A 23501-nucleotide genomic window follows, 5' to 3' on the forward strand; every position below is an offset into this window, starting at 1 on the left:
TTCAGAATGTCCCAGTACATGTTGGAATCCATGTTTTCCTCAATGAAGCGCAGCTCCCCAGTACCAGCAGCACCAGACTATGATGCTACCACTACCACCACCATGCTTGACTGTAGGCAAGACACAATTTTCTTCGTACTCCTTACCAGGGCGTCGCCACACATGCTGGACACCATCTGAGCCAAACAAGTTTTTCTTAGTCTCATCAGACCGCATGGTTCCGGTAATTCATGCTCTTGGACAGGTTGCTTTCAGCAAACTGTTTGCAGGCTTTCTTGTGAGCCAGGCTCAGAAGAGGCTTCCTTCTGGCATGACGGCCATGCAAACCAGCTTGTTGCAGTGTGTGCCGTATGGTCTGAGCACTGACAAGCTGACCTTCCGCTTCTGCAACCTCTAAAGCAATGCTGGCAGCACTCATGCGTCTGTTTTTTGAAGCCAGCTTCTGCACCTGACGCACAGCACGAGGACTCTTGATTGACCCTTGCGAGGCCTGTTCCAAGTGGAACCCGTCTTGGAAAATCTCTGTATGACCCTGGCCTGTACTGTAACTCAGTTTCAGGGTGTTACCAATCTTCTTATAGCCTAGGTCAACTTTGTGGAGAGCAACAATTCTAATTCTCAAATCCTTAGAGAGTTCTTTGCAATGAGGTGCCATGTTGAACATCCAGTGGTCAGTATGAGAGAATTGTTCTCAAAGCACAAATTTTAGCTCTAATATAAGATACACAAATTTGTATGGTCCTGTCAAGCAGACAAAAACATGAAAATGATGAATAGGACATGTGGCTTTGCATGGTTAAACACGTACAGCTATTATCACTTAGGGTGTAGGCCAGCTGTATATATATTTAGTTATTTTCAGTAAATTATTATTTTCAGGACAGTAAATATAAACTGCTATACAAGAAGCACATTGACTACTCTAAAATATATCCAAGTTTCATTTCTGTAGTATTGTCACTTGAGAAGATATACTAAAATGTTTGCTGAAATGTGAGGGGCGCACTCACTTTTGTGAGATACTCTATATATATATTCAGTGTATATATGGTCCCATTTAACATACACAGCCCTCGCATAATCGGACACATTACATAGACGGCCCTATATATATATATATATATATTAGGGCTGTCAAAATTTACGCATTAACGTATGCAGTTAAAGGGATAGTTCACTTTAAAATGAAAATTCTGTCATTATTTACTCACCCTCAAGTTGTTTCAAACCTGTATGAATTTCTTTCTTCTGCTGAACACAAAGGAAGATATTTTGAAGAATGTCAGTAACCAAACTGTTAACTAGAACCATTGACTTCCATAGTATTTTTTTTTTCCTACTATGGAAGTCAATGGTTCCAGTTAACTGTTTGGTTACTGACATTCTTCAAAATAGGGGTGGATTGGAATCCACTGCTGCTTTAATGTATATGTAATGAGGGATTAATAATCAAGGATAAGCATTTCTACATAAATAATTTCTATATTCAATGAGTGATTCAAATATACTTTTAATCATATGTTTGCTGTGAGTGTTAACCAGCTGCTTTTAGGTACATTCTGATGTGACCCTCAACATGTGTTGTCTATATATCTGTTTCTAGCTGACGAGTTAAGGTTACAGGGGTCCAACTATACGTGACTTCACCTGATTTACAGAATTGCCTCTTGTATTTCTCTAGAAACTAAAGTGAATAGTATCTGCACTTCTTCCTGAGGAGGGAATGTATTATCAGTATGTTTTGGTAGTTTGTCCTGATGATAGCTAGCTCAGGCTTTTGTGTGTGCGTTGGATGTTCTGTGCAGGTCTTGTATAGGAGCTATGGGACACTTCGGCATGCAACAACTGACCCGAAGACGCCTTTCTCCGACCTCCGAGGTCACCGCAGACCTAAATCTAGGAATCGTGTGACAACTATCTTGACTAATGGTGACATACTCTCCTATTTATCTATGTGTGGAAATTTGCTTAGACTATATGTGTTCTTAGCCAATCAGAAACTGCAACCTGAAGCAAGGAGGTAGCTTAGACCTTGGTGTAGGGCCTACGAACTTCTGTGTGAGTCTTGAAGCTGACTTCTGCTGATGAAACTGCAAACTATCTTCAGTAAAACGTTTCTTCAATTTATTATAATTCTGACTCCGGGTCTTCTTTAAAACATCTGTTCCTTGGGTCCTGAACTGTTACCCCCTAACATTATTATTCAGTTTAATGATTGGTAAAATAACAAATGGATAGATGATATAATCCTATATAATAACAAATATATAGAATAGATGATAGATAGTCTCAAACATGATCATTCATACTTTATAAGAAATGTCTTAAGTGTAGTCACAAGACATACTGTTAGATTTCAAAGCCCTAGCCTAGTGAGTCAGCAAGCAATGCAGTAAAATATTTCATGAACTCTCGCCCCCTTCTGGACGGTCAGTAAGCATTCACAGTGCCAACAGCACGTTTATTGTACATGACCATGTCCAATCTCTAAAAAATTCCCATGGATCAGCTAGTAAATGAAAAAGCATAAAACTATTTTTCAAATTAACTGTAGCATGCTGTCAAATACCCCAGACAATATGTCATCAGTTTGTAAACAGAACATTTCTTCAGATATAATGGGTGTGATCCATGATGATACAGCCCCCTCTATGGGCACATTTAAAACAGCACAACACAACTGAAATAATGCACAAACAATTAGCAATTTCACCCTGGCTTATACACTACCATTTAAATTTGAGGATGGAAAGATTTTATGTTTTTGAAAGAAATCTCTTATGCTCAAAAGCTCAATCTGTTTGATCAAAAACAGTAATATTGTGAAATATTATTACAATTTAAAATTGCTGTTTTCTATTTAAGTACATTTTAAAATGTACCGCCACGCAATGCTGCAGAGGCGTGTCAGCCAAGACACCCCCCACAACATCCAGAGACTTGAGGTACTCGGATCTCATCCACCCCCGGTGCCTTGCCACCGAGGAGCTTCTTAACTAACTTTGTGACTTCAGCTTGGGTGATGGATGAGTCCCCCTCTGAGCCCTCAGCCTCTGCTTCCTCAATGGAAGACATGTCCCTTCCCAGGCCCGATTTTGACAGGGGACTTGGCCAAACGTTCCCAACAGACCCTCACAGTACGTTTGGGTCTGTAGAGTCTGTCCAGCTTCCTCCCCCACCATCGGATCCAACTAACCACCAGGTGGTGATCAGTTGACAGCTCCACCCCTCTCTTCACCCAAGTGTCCAAGACATACGGCCTGAGGTCGGATGAAACGACCACAAAGTGGATCATCAACCTCCACAGAATAGGGATGTCCTGCAGAATAGGGACAAAGTAGGGTGTCCTGGTGCCTTGTGCACTGATGGACACCCTTATGCTTGAACATGGCTAGCACAGAAGTCCAATAACAGAACGCCGCTCGGGTTCAGATCAGGGGGGCCGTTCATCCCAATCACGCCCCTCCAGGTGTCACTGTCACTGCCCACGTGGGCGTTGAAGTCCCCCAGTAGAACAATGGAGTCCCCAGTCGGAGCACTTTCCAGCTCCCCTCCCAGAGGCTCCAAGAGGGCCAGGTACTCTGCACTGCCGTTCGGCCCGTAGACACACACGACAGTGAGAGACCTATCCCCGACCCGAAGGCGCAGGGAAGCGACCCTCTCGTTCACCGGGGTGAACTCCAACACATGGCAGCTGAGCTGGGGGGCTATAAGCAAACCCACACCAGCCCGCCATCTCTCACCATGGGCAACTCCAGAGTGGTAGAGAGTCCAGCCTCTCTCAAGGAGTGTGGTTCCAGAGCCCAAGCTGTGCGTGGAGGTGAGCCCGACTATCTATAGTCGGTACCTCTCAACCTTCCGCACAAGCTCAGGCTCCTTCCCCGCCAGCGAGGTAACATTCCACGTCCTTAAAGCCAGTTTCCATGTCCAGAGATCGGGTTGTCGAGGCCCTCGCCTTCGACTACTGCCCGATCCACTATGCACCGGCCCCTTACGGTCCCTCCTGTAGGTGGTGAGCCCACGGGAGGGCGGCCCCACATCACTCCTTCGGGCTGAGCCCGGCCGGGCCCCATGGGGGGAGGTGGCAGTTCAAGGAGGGGCCGACCCTCCCTCCCTCTTATTATTATCAATGATAAAAACAGTTGTGATGCTTAATACATTTGTGGAAACAGTAATACATTTTTTCCAGATTCTTTTATAATTAGAAACATCAAAAGAACAGCATTTAAACAGCAGAAAATATAAATATTTTGTAACATTATAAATGGAACTTGTGATCAGTTTAATATGTTATTTCTTTTAAAAAATCTTTCTGACCCCAAACTTTTAAACGCTAGTGTGTACACCTATGACGTGTGTGTCTAACATATCTGTTGGAGTTACCTGCTCTAGAGTCTTTAGTTGGACATGTTTGAGCTCCCAGTAGCAACGCATTCTTTCTACTCGTTCAAGGTGTCCAAAAACGGCAAGTTGACCCACATCAAGCTCCTTGACATGTGATTCCTCCCCCTCCATGGCTCTGTTGTTAAGAAATGCAGTGCATGGGCAGTGGTGGTTTAATTGGACCTAACACCCCTCCTCTTCCTGTCAGCAGTAAACTTGGTTTTGTCTTCTGAGCTGAAAATAGTAGACGAGAAAAAAGTTAAATTTTTTAAATAAAAAAAAGTAACAAATCAGTCAAGGGGGAGTCGGGTGGTACATGTTAATTTTAGTAGCCTAAGCAGAAGAAGTAGGTCATCAGTGTACTTTTTGCAATGCAATGCGGCAGCGCCAAGCGTGTGATGCGAGTGTTTTTTTGCTAGTAGTTTCAGCCTGACACAGTTATCATTTTCACGTCCTGCGCCACGTTGTTTAAAGGGCACCTATTATGCCCCTTTTCACAAGATGTAAAATAAGTCTCTGATGTCCCCAGAGTGTGTATGTGAAGTTTTAGCTCAAAATACCCAACAGATCATTTTTTTACAGCATGTTTAAATTGTCAAATTTTGGGGCTCAGAAAAACACATCGTTTTATTGTGTATCCCTTTAAATGCAAATGAGCTGTTGCTGTCGCACAGAGGGCGGAGCTTCACAAGCTCGTGCTCAGTGGCAGGACAATCTCATCTCACAGAATGATAAAACAGAAACTCTCAGTACCCATAGAATCAGAGAATATATGCTGTATGGAGATGGAACAGGTATATTTTAGTTTAATTACGGTTATAACGTATTTTTCATCTGCTTTTATCCTCTATTACAAGCCTGCTGTGGCGGACCCCTTCCGAATGATGGCCAAAAATATACTGATGATTTCAATGAAGTTTATTGTACATCACACAAATGATGAAGCGTTAGTTTTACTCCAGAAAATCACTGTAAGAGCTGAATAAACACAGTATGAGAAGTGTGTATTAAAATCTTATCCATAACCTCTCTCTCTCTAACGTTATCCTTTTCATTATCATCAACATACACAGCGAAGTACACAAAACACTCGTTACAACTAACAGTAAACAAATATATACACACCTTTTCAGTGGGTGCAATTGGGAAACTTAAAACGACTCGATGAGCTATCATAAAGTGCATGCTCTCACTTTCCTATGGCTATCCTTTGCCTATAGGCGGGTCCACAACGCCCGCACACTCACTACATTACACTACATCCTTATGCATCGCTTTCTGCCAGGAATTTTACGTGCTTTTCCCAAATCATGGAAGTGACCTCGACGTCCGGGTTAGCAGTAGCATGATCCATCAGGCAAGTGTTATTTAAATAAACTCCTGATGTACTTACAAACTTTCCAATGCCTCGTTTTATGAGTACTGTACTACTGTAGAAGTTTGGTACCATTCTGGGCATTATTAGTGGGGTAATTTACGAGATACATCCTTGGATCCGTTAGCGCCTGCACTAAGCCATTCGGCTGATATCTCTAAATAAGCTCTAACTTTAATAATGTTCGACCAAGGGAAAAAAGGCTTCTGGGGGGTGTTTGGCTCGAGGTGCAAAATACCCTAGGTTGATTTTACTCCGAACCATCCCTTTAATGCTGAGGAGGACACTAGCCTACAAGCCTTAGAAGGACTAAACTAGGAATGCAGCCTTACATTTGAGAAACACCCATTTGTTTTGTTGGTTAATTAAGTGCATCATTCGGGTATTTAAAGTGCATTTTTTCTATATGGAATTTTCAGTGTGAACACACTCACACCACTACAAAACGGCATAGTGCATAAGCACTTGAATTGGGACGCACCTATGTGTCTGGCTTCCGTCATTCGTTATGACATTGTTAGGCTTCTATTGCAAACAGCTATTTCTTACTATATTGTTTTTAATGTATTGTTGAAATTATAAACACACTGCTTTGTTGCGCAAATAGTTTTACTGTTTCATGCACTTTGTTATTATTTTAGTTATTTATTTATCTATAGTGGCTAATGAATCAGAAGTCTCACACGTTCACAGAAAATAGCTTACTTCCACATTGCAAAATAATAAGGTGGATATATTAATAGTCCAATAATCTAAGCATCTTTATTTAGACATAAAAGTAGAAAGTCTGTTGTTTTTCTGGATTTCATTACACACAAGAACAGATTGGTAGGAAATGTGTCATGTATATGTATGAGTTCATGGTTATGTGTTTTGGGTCAGTGAGCGGGTGCAGGTCAGTGCTGACATCTGGGATGGGTAATGTTTAGGGTGAGCAGCTATAAGCAGCTTTATGGGGGTTGGGTGGTCATTTTGCGCATTTGACTTTATGCACTTGGCCCAGGTGGTGATCCTTATTTTGAAAAACGTTTGTCCACACTGCTTTTGAAAAATGCATAGTTCAAATAATTATCATCAATTATTATGTCTTGTTTAAAGGTAAGTACTTTTACAATATGACAAAAAAATAAAGAAATACTGTGACTCCAAAAGACTCTCTTCACATAACTCAGTTTATGCACTATATCTGTCACCAGTGATCCAAGCTGCATTTAGACATCAGCTCTAGCTCAACATACTCTGATAGGAACTAAGCGTGTTGTTCTGTTTCCAAGGGATCAGTTGAGATGCCATTCTGTGCATAGCATGTTGATCCATCTGCATGCCCTAGGGTAACAGAAAGTCATAGAGTGGAGTGATTCCCCTGGGGCTGGGACACCCCAACAACAAGAAAAACGCTCTATTTTCAAACCAGACACAAGCCTCAATCAGCTCTGGCGCCTGTGGTCAAGCATTATTCCCTAGAATTAAATAAGAATGTTGGTTCTGACTGTGTCCTCTCTATTAGTATGGGATACCTTATGTCTCACTGTATTTTAGGTTCACTTTAGGTCTCTTTCCATAATACTTTGATATGGAGTCAAACAAATCCTATAAAAACTCCTATGATTTGGATTTGTTTTATTAAGTATTAATAAAGTATTGCTGACTTAAACTAAAACATTCAAAATATATATATTTTCTTTTTTTCCCCCAGTTATGTTCATAGTGGACAATTTTGTTGGTGTTTTGTCCTGTACAGAGCAATGAGTGCGTGACTATGTACTGTGATCTTAGCCTTGCTTTCATATTCTCTGGTGCAGTGTTACAGAGTCTCAATTAAAGGGCTTTGAACGGCTTAGTGATGAAAGGCAAACTCTTTGACTCTCTGTCAGAACATCCCGAGATACTAACCAAACAAAATAATATGTTTGTGCCAGCATTTATCATTTGTATAATATTACGTTGTTGTTGTTTTTTGTTTATCTCTTTAAATAGTGATGTTGGGTAGGCTATTTTATGGAAATAGTACTGAAAAAACTATACTCTCTGAAAGATATCACTGAAATAACTGTCCTGTGATATCATGCCGATCATAGCCCTATCTTTTGTGAACGGTAAAATAACAAGTGATCAGATTCATTTTTTAGGTCACGCCCCCTTAAAAAAAAAAAAAAAAAAAACTCTGACGATTTTTTTAATTGATAAATGTGCAATGAAAAACTGAAATAGTTTAAAGGTACAATATGTAAGGTTTCTATAATAAAATATTCAAAAACCACTTGCACAGTGTGATATATTTCATGCAGTTGTGTACTTACAGTACATTATCCCAAAAGTTCCCAAGGATTTGTAAATCCAAAGAAATTCCAGTTTTAAATAATGGCTCGTCCCTTGTCATTGTCGCATATCAATCACGTAATATCCGCGCTATCCTCGGTTTCTGCTTGTAGAAAGATCACCCATTAGCGGCCGTTCAATAGGTGCTAATGAACCATCTATACTACATATCTATGATACAATATCGCACAGGCCGCTGTTGTGTCATTCAGTCATCATGGTTCACGATTATTAAAATGAAATAAATGTACGAAATAAAACAATTGGATCAATATCGGTGTGGCGTTTTCGAGATGGAGAGAGCTTCACGACAAACTTGGACTTGACAGAGACTCTGCTCTCGCATGTGTTTTAATAGACAGGTAAACAAATATATATTATTTATTGTACACATACAGTTATATTGAACTTTCTTTGTACTTTAGTAATGTTTTTAATCAAGTCTGGTGACCAAGTATGGCAGTGAAATTACAGTATGTGTTTCACAAAAATATTTAGCCATTACTTGCTAATAGCCTACTGTGGGTTTGTTCAAATGTAGCCTACTTTCAGTACGATTGTTTTAAACGTGTAAAACCGTGTAGCATTAACCCACCAAATCATTCGACAAATAGTCACATATTATAGTAACAGGCTAATAAAACAAATTTATTAGCTGATATATAGCCTAATTTATATGATTTGTGAATTCCATACATCTCTGGATGGTGAAAACGACATCTTCATCGTTCCACTCTCCTTCATAGTCATCAAGCTTTGCCGTTGTTATTGTTTTGAAAATGCGACCTCTGGCGCGAAAAAATTACAGATTGTACTTTTAACTTTGTAATGTTGTTGAATAATTGACAAATCTAACAGTAAGAGAGAAAAATAGATCAGAACATAACTTTAATGTAAATAAACAAAAAAAAAGAAGAAATATTTGGATGAAAAATATATAATCAGTGGCTGCACTAAGCTCTTTTGACAGCGCCTCAACAAACGGAAACGGTCCTGTGTGCGTTCATGGCAGTTTGCAGTGCGAGCTTCCTGTCACATTATGACATATGTTTAGAATCTGTGAAAAGTCAATCTTCCCGATTGAGAGCAGGCATATATAGGTTGCTGCATTCAGTATAAGCACAAGTAAGTACGATTTTGATGAACAACACAACACACGCGTCCATCCTCCGTCTCTGTTGTAAACAAACACAGCCAGCTCACGTGTGAGTTTGATCTGGTTTGATCCAAGGGGCCGGGGGTAATCCATCAGCCGGAAACTGAAGCTTCCCTGGGCGCCGCCATTGATTAGCAGACCATCACCTGTTGTTAGCATTCCATTGACTCCCATTCATTTTGGTGTCACTTTGACAGCGAATAACTTTACATCTGAGGCATTTAAAGACTCCATTTGGTCGCTGTGTCCATTTATTTTACTGTCTATGGTTTGATCCCGCGCATACGTCATTTTGCGACAGGAAGCTCGTGCTTCAGAGTGCTGTTTTTCAGGACCATTTGCCGAGACTGTGGATTACAGGTAATAATGTTGTTGTAACTAATGTTCAGTTTCTTGCACAAACCGATCGTTTCGCTTCATAAGACCTCAATGTAGGCTATTGTCAAGAGCCACGGTATTAATTTTGTTTTGTTGACACTCAATATGACAGTATTGACTTGCATTATACGAATCACCATCAGCTAAAAACTTGTTTACTGTTCAACTGAAGAAGAAAAAATGCATAAGGTTACATCTCGGATGGCCTGAGGGTGGATAAATTAACAGCAATTTTTAATTTCCATTTAAGTTATTTTTTTATTCATCAAATTACAGCTCTATAGGAAATTTGTCCTAAATTAGATATTGCTAATTATATTTCATATTGCCTACTAAATGAAATTGTCGTGTTTGTTAAACAGATTAGATATGATTCTAGAGTTATGTTCTTTTGATATGGTCCCTATGAGAATATATCATTACATTAACCCCCACCCAGCCAAGAACTCAGTGAGATTTTGGCAGGGTGTTTCTTGGAACATTGCTTCTTTGACGTCACTTCTTCTTAATTATTTTTGACTGACAGTTTTCACTTGATAACATATGTTAGGGGAAACATTTGAGTTTTGAAGCCAGGGCTTGTTTCTTTAAAGCTTTGCTTCCATACACCAAGATCAATAGGCGTAACTAACTACAGCACAAATAAAGGATATTTCACATTGGGTTTAATCTATGTTGGTCAGGAACCTGTAATATTCTTAGTAAATTCAGAAGGAATGTCTTGATGTCTGTTGTAAAATGACAATAAATATGATGACTATAAAGTTTGTGGAGCCATTTTGTCCTCATACTCAGACGGACCAGGGAACATTTAATCTCAGATCTTGTATCAACACCATCACTTTTGCTGCTGCCTCATGGTAATAACCGTGCAGTGTAAAATTGCACATACTACAATGCACTTTCCACTTATATTCCACACAATAGATTAAACACAAACATTTATTGACACAAATGCATCTTGATAGTTCATTAGGCATGCTAAATGTACAGGCTTGTTAATGCAACATTACAGCAGCTGTTCATTCAATTAAAGCATATTTGATTACAGTATTGTTGCATATTTAGAATATCACACTGATACTATACAAAATGTAATTTGTTTTCCACTTACATTCGATGAGGCAGCCAACAAGTCGGCTTTTCCTTTTTTCTTCCTTTTGTTGTAAAACACACTCTATATACTCTATATCAAGGATGTTTATCCATAAATCTGTGAACAGCCTAAAACATGGTGTCTTGTCTTCATAGTATACACTCTATAAGTGGCACACAGTCAAATAAAGAAGGAGAGAGAGTCTGTGGGATGTGGAAACGGGTCAGCAAAGTCAGAGACAAGTCAAAGTGTAAATGTGAGGTGGGGGTGGAGGGGTGGAGGGGTGAAGGGGTGTGGGGGTGAGAGAAGGGCAGGGAGTGGGAAGGGGGTTAAACGTTATTGTAGAGGGTGGAATTTCAGTGCCATGTGTTCCCCTTTCCTGTGTGTGTGCTTGTGTGCAGTGCACGGGTAAGGGCAATTTCATGACCGTAAAAGCCAACAAACCCAAGCAAAGAACAAATCTTGTAAAGTAAAGATACCCATATTTTAAAAAACACACATCAATTCATAAAAATACCCCATAAATAGCCTAATTACATTTTGATTAATCAAATAGCATGAGGATGGTGAAAGAATTTACTGACGAGAAGTGAAGTCAGTGACTTGTTTGAAAAAAATGTGTATTTGTAAGTAGTAGCCTATTAACTGAAATGTTCAATGGCAATAATATTTATCTATACTACATTTAGAGAAAATTCAGTCTAAAGCACCTGCTCCCTAGCTTTGTGAAGTCTAATAAACCTTTGTCTTGTCACTCATGTTATTTATAGCCTTCAGCTGTGATTGAAACGTCAGTGAGAAACCACCTAATGGACTAAGTCTATGGCCACGAACTGCAGCTAAATTCGGTAATCAGTTCACCTTTTAGTGCTTAATCCTGTTCTGTACACACACAGTTCAGTAATTTACTGGAGTGCATTAAGCTACAAAAGATCTACGCAGTGTGTACGGAACCGAACTAGTTAATGACGTACGATGAGATTTATGAGAGATGCGTCTCTGATGAACGTTAAAATACGTGTATTTTATTATACGTGCAAGAAGAAATCACAGGGAAAGTAGCACACGAACCTTGACTCATTCGTGTTGCCAGATCTTGCAAGCAAATCCGCAAACATGGAACGATAATTCATTCCCCCATTTAAATGCGGTTGTCACTCCTGAAACTTAACAGTGTGTACGTGACTTAAGTGTGCACTTTTTCCCCCAAAAATGCTGTTTTAATAATGCTGTTCAAGGTTTAACACCCATGGTCACATTTAGGCAATATGGCAAATCCACATCTGCAGATAAATAATAATTTTGAGAATGGAAAATCTAGTGCAATGAAAAGGGACAGACCAACAGACAGAAGCACCATGTCAAATTCTGTTCTCCTTGGCTTATTTAAGACAGTTGATGATCTCTTCTTACTTGGTGTTCGTGGTTAAAGCTATAAAGATTCCTTTATTGTGTTGGAATATAGGTTAGCTATGCTATGAGCTTGCACTTGTGCTGTTGTATATGATGGATTGTGGTCTCATTGAAAATAGCAGGATCAAAGCCAAACTGCAGCTGCTCGTGTCCTTTCATAAACCTGTATGAGCATGTAAGGCATTTAAAAAGGTTCTAAAGTTTCACGGTCACATGCTTTTATAAACATAACAGAAAACTAAAAATATTTCATTTATATTTACATAATGTATATTATTTGATTATTTATGATTGAATAATTATTATTATAATTGCAACATCATCTCTTCAGTTGTTTTGGGAATGGGGTCAAGGAAAGTGCATTTGTCAGGGTCTGTCTGTGTGTTGGTGGGGTAAGTGTTTCAGTACATTTGCAGATGTTTGGTACACTTAGGAAGCTGATGTGTATGTTTGTGCCTGCCTGTCTGTCAGCCACTGAGCAATGTTACATACAGTATTTTCATGGCCAACCATTCCTCCCTCACTTCCAGGGAGCCAAATTATACCCTTTAGTCCCTCCTGACTAAATCTCTCTCCTCTCACATGTATATAGCCTACCCATTTAGTTAGCTATCTAAATGAGGACATACCGTAGATTGCTATTGTTTTATATGAAGCTTATTATTACACATTAATCATTTTCCAAAACTTAACTCTAGCAGAAAATATTTTGGATCATCAGAGAAAAACATTATTTGCTTTATTTATTAATCAGTTTTCTAATTGGGGATGCCCCCAAAGGGAGGTTGTCACATTTAGCTGACTTCTGAGGACACACTATATGGCTAATTAATGCCACACACACACACACACACACACACGCACGCATGCACACACACGCACACACACATGTTGTGTTTACTAACACTACCCCTAAACCTTTCAAAAAAACATCACTTAGTATGATTTATAAGCTGTTTTCCTCATTGGGACCAAAAAATGTCCCCCCAAGGACAAGGATTTTGAATATTGCCATCTTTGTGTGGACATTTTGTCCCCATAATAGGGTTTACCAGGCCACACACACTCACACACATACACACACTCTGGAGAAAGTATGCATGCAGTGTGAGGTGTGGAAACAGCAAACCATGGTGCTGACAAGATGAGTTTTATTTAAACCTCATTCTGACGTCCAAGTAAGTGCTGCTGTCTGTGTGTAATTCAAGAGCAGCAATGGTTTGTGTTTGTATGTGTGTGTGTGTGTGTGTGTGTGTATGTTTGTAAGTGAGTGATTGTCTGCCTGCGTACAAAACATCTACAGTGGTTGGATGAAACTGAATGAAACGGAAACACCTGTTTTAAGAAGACTTCATTATTACTATGGTGAAGGGCCTCCTTTTGCAGCCAATACAGCATCAATTCGCCTTGGGAATGACAGTCCTTAACAGTGGCCAGAGGGATTTTGAAGCATTCCTTTTCCAGAACAGTGGCCAGGTCACTATGTGATGCTGGTGGAGGAAAACATTTTCTGACTCACTCCTCAAAAATACCCCAAAGTGGTATAATCTTTTTTTTTAGACCTTGTTTCTGTGCAGGCCATGGGACATGTTCAACTGTCACAAGTCTTGCTGTGTGTATTGGTGCATTATCATGCTGATACACAGCACCCCCTTTAGGGTACAATGTTTGAACCATAAGGTGCACATGGTCAAAATAGTTCTTTGGCAGTGAAGTGGCTATCAAGCACAATAGGGAATGTCATGATATTGCAGCCCAAACCATCACTGATCCCCCCGTGCTTTCACTCTGAGCAGCAACAGTGCGGGTGTTAAGCCTCTTTGGTGCTTCTCCACACCAAAACACTGACCATGAATATTGACTCTGTGGAGCTCCCGATTAACTGTTTTGGTGGAAACAGGAGAGCCAAAGTGCATTTAATTCTGCAGTGAGTTGGGCAGCTGTGGTTTTATGTTTTATGGATACAATCCGGGTTAGTTACCTGGACATCCCTTTCAGACAGCTTCCTCTTATACATCAACGGTTACACCTGTTGGATGTGGTTCGTTGTACATGGTGGTATGCCGACACTACCTTGTGCTAGTGGCCACTGGAGGTTGCTAGAGGTAATGCATTCACAGTCAGGTCATTCATATGTGTTTGAGGCTGTGAGCCCAGGAACCTGTATAGCTGATCAACAGTTTGTTCTCACCTGATTTCTCTCATCTCAGAAACTCAGGGACATATGTAAGTTAATTCAGGTTGTGGAATCCTGGTGCTGTTCACTCTCACGTGATCAATAGTGAGGCAGCGCTCTGACGTAGAACCTAGAAGTTCTGCGCTGTTTACACTACGTCAACAGCGTTGGAGAATTAAGTGGAAGAGAAGAGATTGTGGGGGGGCGGTGCCGTGATGGGAAAGTGTTGTAATCGGTGTTTCGGCTGAGCATTGGTAACACCGGTAACACCGGTAACACCAGCAACACTGACTACCGCAGCAAGCCTAATCCCTTGTAATTGATTTTCCTACACTGTAGGCTAATTTATGTGCTGCTGTTGAGTCCTCAAGCATTCTGTGCAGTGTGCACCCAATTCACTACTTTGCATATTAAATATGCAATATATATTTAAATGACAGTACTCCGTCTACTCAGCTCTTAAAAATAATAATTTTTCACAATCAAAGGGTTTTCAGCTGTTTTGTTTAGTAGACTGTATAATTGCTGAATAATGTAGGTTAAGATAAAAAAATATATAGAAATTAATAGTTTAATTCAGCAAGGTCGCATTAAATTGATAAAAAGTGAAATTTCTATTTCAACTAATTGCTGTTATTTTGAACTTTTTCTATTTATCAATACATCCTCAAAAAGACTAAAAAAAATTAAAATATCTAATTTTCAATATTTATAAGAAGAAGAAATGTTTATTGAGCACCAAATCAGCATATTAGAATGGTTTCTGAAGGATCATGCATGTGAAACTGAAGACACATTATCACTGTTTATACTGTTTATATAGGCTACAGTAGGCATATATAAATAAATGTAGCTTTGAGCTGAGATGATAGCCTACTTCTTTCAAAAACATAGTTTTACTGATCCCAAACTATTCTGAGACCCCTTTAAAGGCCGGTTTGAAGGTAAAGACTTTTATTAAGGGTATATGTTTAGGGTAAGGGTTCGGGTTAGGCAGTTAGTTAGGTATGGGTTAAGGTAAGGAGCTAGAGATAGTATTGTGTTAATGAATGTTGATCTACAAAAAGAGATCTACACTGTGTGTGTGTGTGTGTGTGTGTGTGTGTGTGTGTGTGTGTGTGTGTGTGTGTGTGTGTGTGTGTGTGTGTTTGTGTGTGTAGGCTATAGGTCCAACCTTAAGTTTACAAAGCAATGTCCAATTTTCAGTTGTTCAATCTGTAGGCTACTTAATGTGCATTAAGGGTGAGGTCAACTCTTTCATTCATAATTCCTTATCCTGCCAAATGATTGGTGTTATCTCTTAAGGTAGAAACCTCGGGTATCCTGAATAAATCAATCTATGCCCAATAGATCAATAAAAAACAAAGAACCATTTTGATAGGCTGAAAAACACTAGACGGAAGAAGCATTTCTGACTAACACGGCTATTGTGAAAGGCCTTTTGACGGTTTTATTGCGCAGAACCTCTGATCCAACTGTGTGACTCAGCCTTTATGCACAAAGTCCAACTGATTAGTCCAGAGCATTCACATAGTCACATTCACTGAATGCATCTGCGCTGTGTTGCTGACAAAACATAAAGTCTATCTCCTATTGTCCACTCTCTCACTCGCTCTCGCCCTCGCTCTCTTTCTGTCTCTCTCCAAAGAAAGCACACAACCATTCCAACAAATGTTTTATTCACTTTTGAACTTGGCTGGAAATCATGCAGTAAAATAAGGGATGCATATGAGAAGGTCATAAAAGGGCGGGTGAGTGTGAGACTGACTCACCTGTTGTCTACTAACTTCTGCAGTTTGCTTCTTTAGTTTTTTTTTCTGCTCATTATGGGCGTTGCTGATCATTTATATCGCATGACTCTGGGGCAGGTTTCTCTCTCACACAGACGTACGTTTGGGACAAGCATCTTTCATTAAATGTAAGTAGGCTACTTAATCAATACACATATGTGTGTCTAAAAATGGCGCACAGAACTACGACTTCCGCGTTTCCCTGACAAGTTATCTGACTCGTAGGTTAATTGTTTTGTCAGAAGCGCTATTGTAACGATGGGATAAATTATGGTGCTATCATAATACTAGGGGCTCTTTTTGCAGTATCATCATCAGTCATGGAGGGTGTCGCTCGTGCTAACAGTCTCTTCGCTCTGGATCTCTATCGGGCTCTGAGCACGAGCAACGTCGAGGGAAACATGTTCTTTTCCCCATTGAGCATCAGCGCAGCGCTCAGCATGGTTTACTTAGGAACCCGAGGAGACACATCCAAAGAAATGGCAAAGGTAGGATGTATAGGCGGCAGGAGCAAGGGCTGTGAGGGTTTCCAATGAATTGTGTAATTGTTAATCTAACGTTACAAGTTATTACGCAAAATCGGTGATTTGGAAATCCTGCTTGAAAACAAAACACAACCCAAAACAAGAAAGAGAAAAACAACCCTATGATTGAAAAAATGGGGTGAGGCCCAGATGTCATAAGATTAAACACTTGCTCATTGTTTGAGCTTAGTACAGAGATGCATTTATCATATTCAAACAATGGCACACAGTTATGCAATGGTTACCCAGAGAGTTGGGGGGGGGTGGGGGTACATTTCATTCTCATAGAGCCTGAGAATTATTTTAAAAATGATTTGAGAATGCTTTCATTAATAAATTAGTTTTAATTAGGGTTGAGAAAACATTACGGCAGTTTAACGGTTTCCCTGTGTAACTTTGAGTTTCTTTGAATTATCATTATTCTTCCTGACATTTCAGTTCATCATTCATGTTGATGTGGCAATCTTATTACAATTTCCAAAGCAAACAGTGCTCTCTTTCAGAATAACTTATTGTCATTCAGTTTAAATGAGTTCAGTTCCCTACTATAAGCTAATAAATTCATGATAGAAGTATTTGGTAAGAATTAGTCACTGCAGTTACATATTGATCGCATATTAGAAAATGGCAATGTTCTTTGCATGAACACAGCAGTGTCTATGCTGACTGAATACATTGTCAATAAGATGTTTTTAGTCTTTTAGAAAGTTGTTGATTCACTTTAATTGATTCACTTCAATACTGAATGCAAAGTATTAACTTTTATAGATTAACTAGATACAGAAGAACATTTTATTGGCTGAAGAGTGCATGCAGATTGTGATATAACCAGTGAGCGACTGACTCAACAGAGAGAGGGAGAGGTGAAGTATGTAAACAAATGTAAACAAATGTTAACAGCTGCTCTCTCACTCTCCACCAATGGCTCTTTTAGAAGAAGCTTGCCTCAAAATACTAAAGAAAAAACAACTAAAATGGACCTAGAATAAAATGTTCCAGATTTTAGCCACAAAGGCCAACTTGTGCCTACCCTCAGCATGTTGCATGTATTTGTTTTATACAGACTCATTTAGATAATACATTCCTGGCTTGACAACGGACCACAAACTTCAATGAAAATGATATGAAATCATTGATTTAGTTTTATTCCTTTAAATAAATGTGCTCAGAACAGGCTCTTCAGTGCATACTCGTAGCTTAGTCTTTCCACAGGCATGTTTTTGTTTTTCTTTGAATAAAAGAGAAATCTATGATAATATGCCAGTAGTGTAAAATATTATATGCAAAGCCTCTCCTGTGTAAACAAACACAGTTAATATACGTGTGCTGAAAAACGTTTACACTCATACTATTGAGTGTATATATCCAAGATGGCGGCGCGAGTACATCGCGAGGCTCGCGGTCTCTCCAGATTCTGTAATTTAGCAGTATTTTTCTTGCTCATTTCGGGTCTGTTCGTCCAGAACAGTTGTGCCTTAACATCGTACACCCAAGGTGAGCTTTTGGATATTGGTTTGCGAATTTCCGACAGTTTTATGGACAACCTTCGACTCCTTCCTGAGATCGCCAGATCACCCGAGGCTATGCACTCTGCCCGGCCGGGCGGAAGTGCTCGCAGGCGCCGGCGAGATCGTAAACAAAGGCGGGGGAAGCGCGGAGGACTAAGAGCTAAGCTAAAGCTAACACCACACCGGCTCTCTTTACCCAGCATTTTCCTTGCCAATGTACGGTCGCTGTTGAACAAAATGGAGGAGATTCGACTCAACATCACATACAGCAAGAGACTTTTGAACTGTAATGTTCTAATTTTCACGGAAACATGGTTAAACAGCGGAATACCGGACAACGCTATTGAGCTAGCGGGACGCCATACATTCCGGGCGGATAGAACATTAGATGGCTCCGGTAAGACCAGAGGTGGTGGATTGTGCATTTACATTAACAAAGCTTGGTGCACAAACTCTGCTATTGTTGGGAGACATTGTTCAGCTAACCTTGAGTTTCTCATGGTTAAATGTAGACCGTTTTATCTACCGCGGGAGTTCACTTCCACTATTATAACTGCAGCCTATATTCCCCCGGATGCTGATGCCAAGTTTGCTATGAAAGAACTTCACGCAGCCATCAGTAAACAACAGACCGTTCACCCGGAAGCTGCGTTTATTGTTGCGGGTGATTTTAATCATTCAAACTTAAAGTCAGTGCTACCGAAATTTCACCAGCATGTTTCCTGTCACACCAGAGGAAACAAAACCTTAGACCATGTTTACACAAACATGGCTGAAGCTTACGTCGCGACACCCCTCCCCCACTTGGGACAGTCAGATCACCTTTCTTTGTTCCTCACCCCCAAATATGCACCTCTGATCAATCGCGTGAAGCCATCAGTGAAGACCATCAAGGTGTGGCCTGCGGGGGCAGATTTCTCACTCCAGGAAAGGTTTCTACACACAGACTGGAGTATGTTTGCTTCTCAAGCCACCAGTGGCTCTCACACGGACATTGACTGCTACACCTCCTCTGTACTGGATTATATTAATACCACCATTGACAGTGTTACAACCCAGAAGCAGATCACCACATACCCAAATCAGAAGCCATGGATGAACAGGGAAGTGCGACTCCTATTGAAGACACGCAATACTGCCTTCAGATCAGGAGATGCACAAGCCTATAGTACATCCAGAGCAAATCTGAAAAGGGGCATCAAAGAGGCCAAGCACTGCTACAAGCTTAAGATAGAGGGACACTTTTCCAACGCTGACCCTCGGCGCATGTGGCAGGGCATTCAGGCCATCAGTGACTACAAACCCTCTCACTCCACCCCCGCAGCCACTGATGTCAACTTCCTGAACGAGCTAAATGACTTTTATGCTCGCTTTGAAAGAGACAACAGAGAAACTGCCACCAAGCTCAAATCCTCAGCTGACCACCCACCGATCACACTCTCCTCCACAGATGTCTGCAATGCACTGAGCAGGATCAGCGCGCACAAGGCTGCTGGACCAGACAACATCCCTGGACGCGTACTCAGGGCATGTGCGGAGCAGCTCGCTGGGGTTTTTACAGACATTTTCAACCTGTCTCTTGCCCAAGCAGCTGTACCAACATGCTTTAAATGCACTTCCATTGTGCCAGTGCCAAAACACTCCAGCCCGAAGTGCCTTAATGACTACCGCCCTGTAGCACTCACACCCATCGTAATGAAGTGCTTTGAGCGGCTGGTCCTGGCACACCTAAAAGACTCTCTACCATCCACATTGGACTCACACCAGTTTGCCTACCGTAGCAATAGGAGCACAGAGGATGCAGTCTCCATGGCACTGCACTCTGTGCTCACACATCTGGACAATAAGAACACTTATGCACGCATGCTGTTTGTTGACTTCAGCTCAGCATTCAACACTGTCATCCCAACTAAGTTAATAGCCAAACTTGGAGACCTGGGCTTCAACACCTCCATGTGCAACTGGATTTTGGACTTCTTGACCAACAGACCCCAGAATGTTCGATCAGGCTCCAACTGCTCCACATCCATCACACTCAACACTGGTGTACCACAGGGCTGTGTGCTAAGCCCGTTCCTCTACTCCCTCTTCACCTCCGACTGCAAGCCTGTGTACGGATCTAATTCCATCGTCAAGTTTGCGGACGACACTACGGTGATTGGTCTCATCAGCAACAACGATGAGACTGCCTACAGGGAGGAGATCAAGCACCTGGCCACATGGTGCACCGAAAATAACCAGCTCCTCAACACCACCAAAACGAAGGAGCTCATCGTGGACTTCAGGAAAGTGTCAAGAGGCACACACGACACCATCCACATCAATGGAATGGCTGTTGAGCGTGTCTCCAGTTTCAAGTTCCTGGGGACCCACATCTCGGCGGACATGACCTGGACAACCAACACCTCCAGCCTGGTCAAGAAGGCTCACCAGCGCCTTTTCTTCCTGAGGACACTGAGGAAGAATCAGCTTTCCTCCACTATCCTGGTGAACTTCTATCGCTGTGCAATAGAAAGCATCCTGACCAACTGTGCTACAGTGTGGTATGGGAGCTGTTCTGTTGCAGAGCGCAAGGCACTGCAGCGGGTGGTGAAAACCGCCCAGCGCATCACTGGGACTCCACTACCTGCCATCGAGCACATCCAGAGGAAACGCTGTCTGCATCGAGCTCGCAGCATCCTTAAGGACTCCTCTCACCCAGCCCACAGACTGTTTTCTCTCCTGCCCTCCGGCAGGCGTTTCAGGTGCCTCCGGACCAGGACCAGCAGACTAAAGAACAGTTTTTTCCCCAGAGCTGTCTCTTTATTAAACTCTAACCCTCATTGATCCCACTCCCCTCATATACTGATTGACTCGGCTCTCCCTCCTCACACCTGCCTCCATTTTGTTATTTGCAATACTATAATGTTCATTTGCACTGCTGATTGTTATTACAGTAACAACTGTTTACATATGCATCTTGCACTACTACCTTGACTGGAATATGCTCAATTTGCACTGCCGACTGTTTATTTACAGTACCGACTGTTTATATATACATTGCAATATCGTACCTTAACTGTAATATGCAATTACTTTCCACTGCACTTTCACTCGGATAGCTTCTGTCCAAACTTTATTTGCACTACTTTAAATCCATTGTTATACTGCTCATTAGCCTAACTTATACATATATCTATTTGTTAAATTCTGTTTATAGTATTAGCCATCTGTATATTATGCTCACATTCTGTTTATAGTAACAGCCATCTGTATATATATTCATAGTACATATCTATCTGTAAAATTCTGTTTATAGTAACAGCCATCTGTATATTATATTCAGTACATATCTATCTGTAAACATTCTGTTTATAGTAATAGCCATCTGTATATTATTATATTCAGTACATATCTAGCTGTAAACTCTGTTCACAGTAATAGTTATCTGTATATTATATTCATAGGACAATCTATCTGTAAATTTTTGTTTATAATAGTATTCAACTCTATATTTATTCAGTACATATCCATGTTCTGCACTTATGAACCACTGTATATCCTGCACTTGCTGCTATTGCACTTCTGGTTAGACCTAAACTGCATTTCGTTGCCTTGTACCTGTACTTGTGTAATGACAATAAAGTTGAATCTAATCTAATCTAATCTATTGGCATACATCACAATGCCAAAATTGTGATGTATTATTATTTTAAAAGTATTTCTCTGTGCAGGTTTTGTCTTTCAGTTCTGTCTCTGATGTTCACTCTCATTTTGAGACCCTCACCTCATCGATCAACAGTCCATCAGCCTCCTACATCCTCAAACTGGCCAACCGCCTTTATGGAGAGAAAACCTTCAGCTTCTTAACTGTGAGTCCATTCTACCTTTAACAATGAGACATTTTGAGGCTAATCCAATATATGTAACATTTTGGCTCCATTATTGTTTAACTTTCTAATCTCAAGGTCTTTCTTGAGGCCTCTTTTTTGCTGAATGTGTTGTCATGTGTCCTGCAGGAGTATTTGGAGTCCACCCTGAAGCTGTACCACGCTGACCTTCAGGCTGTGGACTTCATTGGAGCATCGGACAAGTCAAGACAGCTCATTAACAAATGGGTGGAAGAGCAGACTGAGAGTGAGAAGAACAGTTATACTATTCTATTTTGGATAAAATAATCCGTTTAGACCTGTTGCTAAAAAACCTTTTTAAAAAGTCACAGATGTGAAGTCAGAAACACAAACTTGTGTTTTTCAGATAAAATCAGAGATCTTCTCAAACCAGGAATGGTGACTGGAATGACCAGACTAGCTCTGGTTAATGCCATCTACTTCAAAGGGAACTGGCTGCAGAGATTTAATGCTCAAGACACTAAAGAAATGCCATTTAAAATAAACCAGGTGCAATTCTTATTTAACACAGAAACATTTCTGTGCTGAATCAAAATCAAAGTCTGTTTGCAAAATATTGTACAACTGCAGTGGTACATCCTTACACTTGATGTACTACATCATACCTACTTTACAGAGAGTCATATTCTTCCTGTTCACTCTTTCATTTGCACATGTATCTGTCTTTTATTAGAATGAGAGCCAACCAGTGCAAATGATGAACCAGAAGAAAAAGTTCCCCTTCAACTACATCTATGAGCACCGCTTGCAAGTGCTGGAGTTGCCATACGTAAAGGAGGAGCTCAGCATGTTGATCCTTCTTCCTGAGGAAACTCAGGATGGCTCTGACCCTCTTCTGAAGGTTGGCTAAATGTTTTTGTACGGATCTTCTTGATTATATTTGGTATCTTGTATGTTCAGAGACTCAACAGTATTATTTTGTATATGTGTGTTTGACAGCTGGAGAGTGAGTTGACCCTTGACAAGCTTCATGAATGGACCAACAGAAACAATATGGACACCCAGACAGATATCATAGTCTATTTGCCAAAGTTCAAACTGGAGGTTGAGAGCTCCTTAGCAGAAACATTGATGGGGATGGGGATGACTTCTGTTTTCCAGGGAGCAAAGGCTGATCTGACAGGCATGAGCAGTCAGGGTGGCCTCTTCATTTCAGCAGTGGCCCACAAGGCATTTGTTGATGTGAATGAAGAAGGCACAGAGGCGGCAGCAGCTACAGCAGGCATTGCGAACTTCTGTATGCTTCGAGAAGAGCACTTCATGGCAGATCACCCGTTCTTATTCTACATCAGGCACAACCCCACCAACAGCATCCTCTTCTTTGGCAGATTCAGAGGATCATCTTAAGTTTGTGATGGTTATCTTAACACCAAAATATAAACAATAAATACTATTATTAAATAATTCACATCTTGTATGTTCGGTTTTTAAGAGGAAGCGCCACTACACAAAGATAATGGATTTACTTGAAATACAGACATTTAGAAATGAAC

At 40.7% G+C, this 23501-nt stretch overlaps 2 protein-coding genes across 3 annotated transcripts in view; one reads left to right on the forward strand and one right to left on the reverse strand.

Moving 5' to 3' along the window:
• Positions 1-10941, reverse strand: part of mylk4b (myosin light chain kinase family, member 4b) — a 33686-nt gene extending 22745 nt beyond the window's left edge. The window contains exons 1-2 of the mRNA XM_084432938.1: positions 10726-10941; positions 4384-4617 (exon numbers count right to left, since the gene is read on the reverse strand). Coding sequence (XP_084289064.1) covers positions 4384-4515 — 132 coding nt within the window. The 5' untranslated portion in view covers positions 4516-4617; positions 10726-10941. The remainder of the gene's footprint in view (positions 1-4383; positions 4618-10725) is intronic.
• A 4953-nt stretch (positions 10942-15894) lies between these two features.
• On the forward strand, positions 15895-23454 carry LOC311304410 (leukocyte elastase inhibitor-like). Of its 2 annotated transcripts, XM_084431393.1 has the most exons (8): positions 15895-16047; positions 16165-16214; positions 16393-16574; positions 21832-21969; positions 22117-22234; positions 22355-22497; positions 22682-22849; positions 22948-23454. In XM_084431393.1, exons 3-8 carry the CDS (start codon positions 16407-16409, stop codon positions 23353-23355), a joined length of 1143 nt encoding a protein of 380 aa, XP_084287519.1. In that variant the 5' UTR covers positions 15895-16047; positions 16165-16214; positions 16393-16406; the 3' UTR covers positions 23356-23454. The 2 variants fall into 2 exon arrangements, with proteins under 2 accessions (XP_084287519.1, XP_084287518.1); XM_084431392.1 differs by lacking the exon at positions 15895-16047 and having other exon boundaries at positions 16071-16214.
• The last annotated feature ends 47 nt before the right edge of the window (positions 23455-23501 follow it).

This window comes from Rutilus rutilus, assembly GCF_951802725.1.
Source record: "Rutilus rutilus genome assembly, chromosome: 15".
NCBI classification, from domain to species: domain Eukaryota; kingdom Metazoa; phylum Chordata; class Actinopteri; order Cypriniformes; family Leuciscidae; genus Rutilus; species Rutilus rutilus.